This window comes from Macrobrachium rosenbergii, chromosome 12 (genome assembly GCF_040412425.1).
Source record: "Macrobrachium rosenbergii isolate ZJJX-2024 chromosome 12, ASM4041242v1, whole genome shotgun sequence".
Lineage (NCBI taxonomy): Eukaryota > Metazoa > Arthropoda > Malacostraca > Decapoda > Palaemonidae > Macrobrachium > Macrobrachium rosenbergii.
In genome coordinates, this window is record NC_089752.1 from 88,818,380 (window position 1) to 88,825,879 (window position 7,500).

The following is a 7,500-nucleotide window of genomic DNA, read 5'->3' on the forward strand; positions in this document are numbered from 1 at the left end:
AACTGCGAAAACTTGAAGGTATATCTGTTTGTGTGATAATGCTGATACAAGGCACAGTCAAGAGAGATTTCCATGGCTAACAAACACTCTGTAAATGGAGAGGTTCATGAATTAAAAGCCAGTAAGGACATAGTAATATATGCATAGGACATGGCGAGCACTGAGGGTGCCAAAGAAGCCTTGAACATACGATTTGTTGTAATTATTTAAACACAGGCATTTATGTAACACTGCCCTAAAAAATTCAAGGTTGATATGGAAATACTGGCACTTAGAAATGGAAATAGTAAGTTTAGTACGCGAATTAAAACAGTGTGATTGACTGGAAAAACCTTTGCAACAGATCACTTTACCTTGTAGAAGGGGTGGCTTCAGCGAGGGTAATGGCAGTAAAGGGAGGGTTAAGGACTTCACTGGTAAGATACTAAATGTCCCTACAAGATAGGACGACGTGGTAGCACATGGCTCTCTGAAGGAGGTGGGAATGGAAGGGAGAGCTGTGTCTCGCTCGTCTCCAGCAATGCCTCTCTCTCTTGTTCCTTCGGTGAGACCCTTATATGACTTCAGCCAGGGGTCAGGAGGTTACCCACAAGTAGATTTGGGTTGGTGTCATTTCTCTATGCATGGGCATCATCTATGACTCAAAGTCCAGGTGTTCATGCCAGATGTCCTCTCTTAATCTGCCTCCCCGGCACTATTCCTGCCTTCGGCCAGGCTTAGGGTCTGAAAGCAAAGTCTCCCACAGCGTCACATGTTCAAGAAGAGAAAGTTGAAAGGGATGTTCCAAGGGCGTTTAACAGATTAAGGGACCGGCCAATATTCCTTTTGCCCCTCCTTGTCAGGCAGTGCTAAAATGCACTGTTGTATTTTCCAGCTTTAAATTAAGCATTTGGTGGCTGGGATTCTTGGAAAATATAATAACTCCCTGCCCAAGTTGACATCTCGCACCTTCAGTCGGGTGCGAATGTCTACCAAACCAAGGATTCAGCAGACAAATACTTTATATTACTCTAATTTTCTCGTTAATGGCACTCATGTATATTTGGTAACCTAAATCTCTTTGCATCATATGAGATATCTGAAAATTTACTTGATAACGAATTCAGTATTTTATGTTAAATGTAGAGTAAGGAAAAAATAAAGGTTTTAACCTTAGATTACAGTTACTTTAAAACAGGTACATTTACAACTATAAGAAAGTTACTGTAAATATTGAAATACACTAACTTTAAGCAATTTCCTTAATGTAAGTCTTCAAATAATCATGCACTTAACTTTTAATAGTTGATATAGTCCAAGACATGCAGTTAGTTTGCCTTGAAGAGGTATTACAATGAGGTATACATGGTCTTCGTTGGGTGTCGCCATGTTACTTAAGTTGATGGTACAGTGCCAGACGTGGCACTGAAGCCAATGATGCTTATGAGCACAATGCTAAGTGTAATGAAGGACAGACAAACATTTTAAAGTACACAGTCTTTTCAAATCATGGACTCAGGATTTAAATTACAAGAGAATAACAAAAAAGGCAAATGACAAGGTTAAAGAAAAATGCTATACTCTTCAGCCTATGAAAATGGTTTAGGTTTATTGTTTAGCCTCAAGGGGCTTCAAAGGGAAGTCATAGGACTTACAAAATTGATATGTCTGCCAATTATACTCTGCATTAGCAGAGTGGGAAGCAAGGTAAAATATAAGCCTTTGTGAGGCATAAAATAAAATGATTAACTGAACAAAATAATGAAAGGAAGAATGTTAAAGGAAAAGAATAAATTACAGAGTTATAAGGAAAATAACAGGTGAGGAAACCTGACACCCTCCTCTGGATAGAGGTGCCAAGGTCCTCGTAGGACAAAAGGATGGCACTGTGCCAGGGAGGCACTTATATGGTAATACTTAATGGTTTTTGGCATATATGGTTTTACCTTGGGAAGGACTGCACTGTGCGGGGTAAGACACAGGAAGGAACGTCCAGTTGCTGGACATTATTCACTGTTATGCCTAGATAAGACATCTGCGATCTTGTTGTCACTGCCTTTGATGTGCTCAATCCTCCAGTTGTAATCCTGGAGGTCAAGGCACCACTGCATTAATCGCTTATTTTGATTCCCGAAAGTTGTCAGGTATTTAAGGGGATTGTCGTCTGTAAAGACAGTTAACGGGAACTTATGGTCAGCGCAGTAGGATTCGAAGTGTTTCATTGCTAGGAACATACCCAGCAATTCTTTCTCTATCATACTGTACCTGGTTTCTGCGGGTTTTAACTTCTTTGAATAGTAGGTGAGTGGGTGCCTAACCCCATCCTTTTCTTGAAATATTGCTGCCCCAATGCCAACGTTGCTGGCTTCAGCCACCAGGCAGAAAGGTCTCTTGAAGTCGGGTGTGTGGAGAACAGGCTGATTTATCAAAATGGCCTTAAGATGGTCATAGGCCCTCTCACACTCAGCGTTGCGCCATAAGGGCTGCTTACTGTGAAAACGTTGAAGAGAGGGGTGGCAGCATCAGTGAAGTTTGGAATAAAGCACCAGAGGTACTGCAACATTCCAAGAAATCGCTGAGCTTCCCACTTTGTCCTATGGTAAGCCATGTCCAGTATAGCTCAGACATTCGCATCGTTTGGCATCATCTGCCCGTTCCCCACAATGTGACCCAGGTAGGTTATTTCGCTGATTCCAAACTGGCATTTTTTTAGGTTGATGACCAGGTTGGCCTTGCGCAGGGCAGTAAGGATCTGGTCCAATATTTTCAAATGCTCTTCCCAGGTGTAAGCATAAGTGATGATGTCATCCAGGTAGACTACACCATTCTTCATTTCTGCTAAGACGTCATTCATTAAGCACTGGAAACAACTGGGTGCGTTCTTTAGCCCGATAGGCATGAAACAGCACTGATAGATTCCCGTAAGGGTGATGAAGGCAGTCCAGGGGCTCGATTCCTCGGACAGCGGGACCTGCCAATATCCCTTCTCCAGGTCCACTTTGCTTAGATATGGGGCACTCCCAAGGCTGTCTAAGCAGGCTTCATTGTGTGAAAGGGGAGAGGGCTCAGGCTCCGTAGCTTCATTTAGTTTTAAAAAATCTATGCATAGCCTCTCACCTCCGCCCTCCTTCGGTACCAAGACCACAGGTGAGGCCCACGGGCTGCAGCTCAGTTCAATGAGGCCGGGGTCGAGTTAGAGCTGCACCTGTTCCTCGATCCTTCGGGCCTTTTCAGGATTCATCCGATCGTAACCTTGGGCAATGGTTTTCACATCGTCTCGCAGGTTGATGGAATGTTCCAGGACATCAGTACATCCAAGGGTATCCCGGATGAATTGGGAATGGCATTGCAGCATCTGCCATATGTCCTCCCGATGGGTGGCCTCAAGGCCAGGAGTAACGAATTCCAGGTTTCGCAAGACCTCTGAGTTTGATGAGGGGTTGGGAGCCAGAGTGACAGTGCCAACTACGGCTCCAGGAGCTGGAGGTTCATCCTTGGTCTCCTCCTCTTCCCGAGTCTTATAGGGCTTGAACAGGTTGATGTGGAGCCACTTGGCTCTCCTCTTACCACAATCAACGAGATAGTTCAGGGCCTCTCTTTTCCCTAATATCTTGTGGGGTCCTGTGAAGTGGGATTCTTGGGGCTGCGTGGCTCCAGTCCGGAGAACCAGGACCTGATCGCTCAGGTTGAAAGAATGGGTGCGAGCCGTTTGATTGAATTTGATTTTAACTCTTTCTTGGATGGCCGCCTCCATTACCTGTGCAACTGCCGATGCCGCCCGGAGATTCTTTTTTGGATGTTGGGCAGTTCTGTAGCCCAATCCACCTTTGTCAGGTCAACCCAGGCTTTGGAGAGTGTGTCAAGGGGGGCCTGTGTGGGGTGGGTGTATAAGAGTTCGAATGGGCTATAGCCTGTTGTCTCAGAGGGAGCATGGCGTGCAGCAAAAAAGGTGTAGGGGAGGTTTTCCTCCCGTGATGCTCCTCCTTCATGCTCAAGTTTTTTCAACATTGTGGAGAGAGACTGGTGGAACCTCTCTATGATGCCCTGGCTCTCCGGGTGATACGCTGTCGAGTGGTAATGTCGAATTACGTGGCTGGCCATGCCATCCTGAAACTCCTTTGACATGAAGCATTTACCCTGATCCATTTGGACAGTGGCAGGGAATCCAAAGAAAGTTATCAATGCCTTAACTGCATTCTTGGAGCTCTTACTCCAGACAGGAATGGCCTTGGGGTACCTCATAAACCTATCGATGATAGTGAGGCAGTGATAATTTCTAGACTTACTTTTTATGCACCCTTGGGGCATGAAATACTTGATGATGACGTCTTGGAAGGGAATGCCTGCAGAGGGTGTGTTTCGGAAAGGGGCCTTGGGGACCACTTAGTTGGGATTTCCTGATATCTGTCAGGTAGGGCAGGAGGCCACAAATGCTTTGACCATCTTCCACAGGCCGGGACAGTAGAACTTTCCCTCGATGACACGAGTAATCCTAGTGACACCAAAGTGCCCGCTGATACCATCATGGGCTAGGCTAAGGATGTTGTGATGGAGGACAGGAGGGACCACGACCAGCTTATGGCGGACATGAGCAGGTTCATTTGGCCCTTGGGTCACTCGGTACAGTACGTCCTCCTCCAGTAAGTATTCGTCCTCCACGAGGTCCGTCAGGTCCCCTTCATCAGTAACAGCTTCCAAACGGAGGCACTGTAGGGTAATGTCCAACACCTGGGCTTGGATGAGCTTCTCTTGGCTCAATGAAGGCAGTGAGACAGCAGTCCCTGTACTCAGGGGGGGTAGCAGCCGGGGTAGGGACTTGTTCATCCTTAGAGGTTCTGGGTTGGTCATGCAACCATGGAACAGACTCTAGCACCAGGTGAGGAGGGGGCGTCAGTTCAGCTCCCAGAGGCGCTGACTTATCTGCAGGATTGGCCAACACTGCGGTAGTCATGCAGCATAATGGGATTAGGGGTCCCTCCATTGGACGAAATCTTGGCCCAAAAGGAGAGGCCACCCAGTTGTGAGGTGTTTGACAACCTCGAAAAGATGTTCCCTCTCACAGAAGGAATCCCGGTGGTGACCTTTACCCTGACAGTGAGGAGATTCTTACAGTCTCCGTCTACCCAGAGAATTGTCATCCGTTCATCTTCACTGATGACAGCACCAGGAGGCACCTGGTCCTGGGCGACGAGACTCACCTCCGAACCAGAGTCGATGATATTTTCTAGCTCTCTACGGGGCTAGATCTGTCAATGGGAGCTATCCTAATCGAATCGAACCCAATCCACCAGGCAGGTTGCTCAGGCCAAACAACAGTAAGGACGGTCTTCAGCTTAGGGTGCCATAGACATTGCTTCTAGCTGGCCGATAGATGTCTCTGCTTTCCACAGTCTTGGCATATTTCCTGGTTATCCCCAGCGGGGGATGCCCCACGAGGAGGGGTGCAGCTTGTTAGTTGGCTCCCAATGAGCTGGAGGGCCTCGTTATGGTAGATTCCTTGGGGGGGCAGTTTGAAAGGCGCTGTGAGCTGCACCTGGGGCTTGGTTTTGCACTGCTCGGTGGAATATCCAGCTTTCTTGCAGAACCCACATGCAACGGGTTTCTACAAGTGTCCATTCTTGGGTGGAGAGGTGCCAGGAATGAAAGAAGGAGGGCATATTTTACGTCCCAGTGAACTTGCATGGGCGTGGTGGGTGTCCCACGTGTCGGCGAGGCAACAGCACTCCACTAGAGTCGTGGATGCTTTTTCGCATACATGGGTTGCTAGGGCAGAAGGGGCATAATATAAAAAGTTTTCAATCTTGAACTGCTCAAGGATATCCTCAGTGGTGGAGACTCCCAGGGACTCTAGCTGTTTAGAGAGGGCCCTATCTGACTGATATGCACAGTCAAACCAGGTCTGTCCTGCTTCTTTTATCTGGCCTCTCCAGCATCATCTCCAGCATTTGGGGGTGATCTTGTATGCCTTTGTGATCACCTGGCTCACTTCCGCCTATCTTCCTTGATCCTCCTAAGGGAGGGCACTGAAAGCAATTAGACCCTCTCCTCCAAGGAATTTTCCCAAGAGTAGGGAGACTTCAGTGGGTGCGAGTGGGTAGGCACTAAGGACCCTTTCTGCCAGATTGAGCCACACCTCGGGCTCGGCCTCGGACCACTTGGGCATAAAGGTATAAGCTTGAGTTAGGGTGGATGCACCATGGGCTGGAGAGGGGCTGGCTCTGACAATTTGGGTCATCTGTAGCTCATGGGCCACCTGCTTTTCCTCCCTTATGAGCCTATCCTTTCTTTCTTGTTCTTCCCTTGCAAGTCACTCCAGCCTATCTTGCTCTTCCTTCTTCTCCTTTCTCTCTTGTTCTTCCTTCTTTTCCCTTCTTTCTTTCTCTCTCCCCTGCCGTTCTGCCTTTCTTTCCGCCTTGGCATCATCTACCTTCTCTTGGACACAGTCCTCAGGGCTTGTCCTGACAGTCCCATGTCCTTTCCAGCGGACATATAGAACTTGAAGTTCTCATTTTGCTGGGTTTGGGATGTCATGGACATCTTGAGATAATGCTTATATGACTGCGACCCTTTAGAAAATCAATATGTATGAAAAGACTCAAAGTTCATGGTGTCTGAAAAGACCCACGTTTGTTCATGAAGAACTGGTTTCAATATGTCTGAATAAGAATTAGTTTGTTCTGGTTGAACGAATTTTAATGTCTTGAAAGACGTAAATTGTAAATTATGGTGAACTGGTTTCAATATGTCTAAATAAGACTGTTTGTTCTTGATGAACGAATTTTGATATGTCTCAAAAGATGAAAATTGTATTCTATAATGAGCTGGCTTCATTATGTCTGAATAAGGCTTAGTTTGTTCTTGATGAATGAATTTTAATGTCTCGAAATATGTAAATTGTATTCTATTTCATGCACGGACTCGGTCAGCTATTGCGTGAGTGTTGGGTTTTTTTGGTTAGCCTCGTAGGATGTGATTTGTCCACAGGGAACTGATTTTTTAATTTTGTCACGGACTTGGCCCGCTATCGCATGAATCTTAAGGCTTGGTTCGGGGAGTGTTTGAACGTTCCTGAGAATTTTCTTGTATTGGTTTTGCCTCATAGGGCATGTTCGCAGGGAACTGGTTTGGTTTTTGATGTTATCGGAAGGTCCTTTCTTTGATGGTGGCCATGTACATATTTGCAAAAAGGACCTCTAGTGGGGATCGCATGTTGACTCCGTCTACTTGCCAAAATAATTCCCCCCGATGAGAGAGGAAAGGGGCCTCCATAGTACTGGCCTTCAGCATATTTCGAAGGACATCTTCAGTAATGGGCAGCAGGTTTTTGTCGGATTTGTATACACGATCAAGGATGATGCTGATCGTTTCTTCACAGGGAACATTCGTAAACAAACTTTCAACGTCGAGTGAGGCGGTGTCGTCTTCTCGTCCTTTTTCAAGCAAAAGGTCAATGAACTTCGCAACTGATTTCAATGAACATGCGCCAGGTATGTAAGGTATGATGGGCCTTAGGGGGTTGCC

General features: G+C 46.5%; 1 protein-coding gene across 1 annotated transcript in view; it reads right to left on the bottom strand.

Annotated features, from left to right (window-relative positions):
• Positions 1-7,500, bottom strand: part of LOC136844136 (uncharacterized) — a 67,236-nt gene that overhangs the window by 25,108 nt on the left and 34,628 nt on the right. The window contains exon 5 of the mRNA XM_067113150.1: positions 6,291-6,296. Coding sequence (XP_066969251.1) covers positions 6,291-6,296 — 6 coding nt within the window. The remainder of the gene's footprint in view (positions 1-6,290; positions 6,297-7,500) is intronic.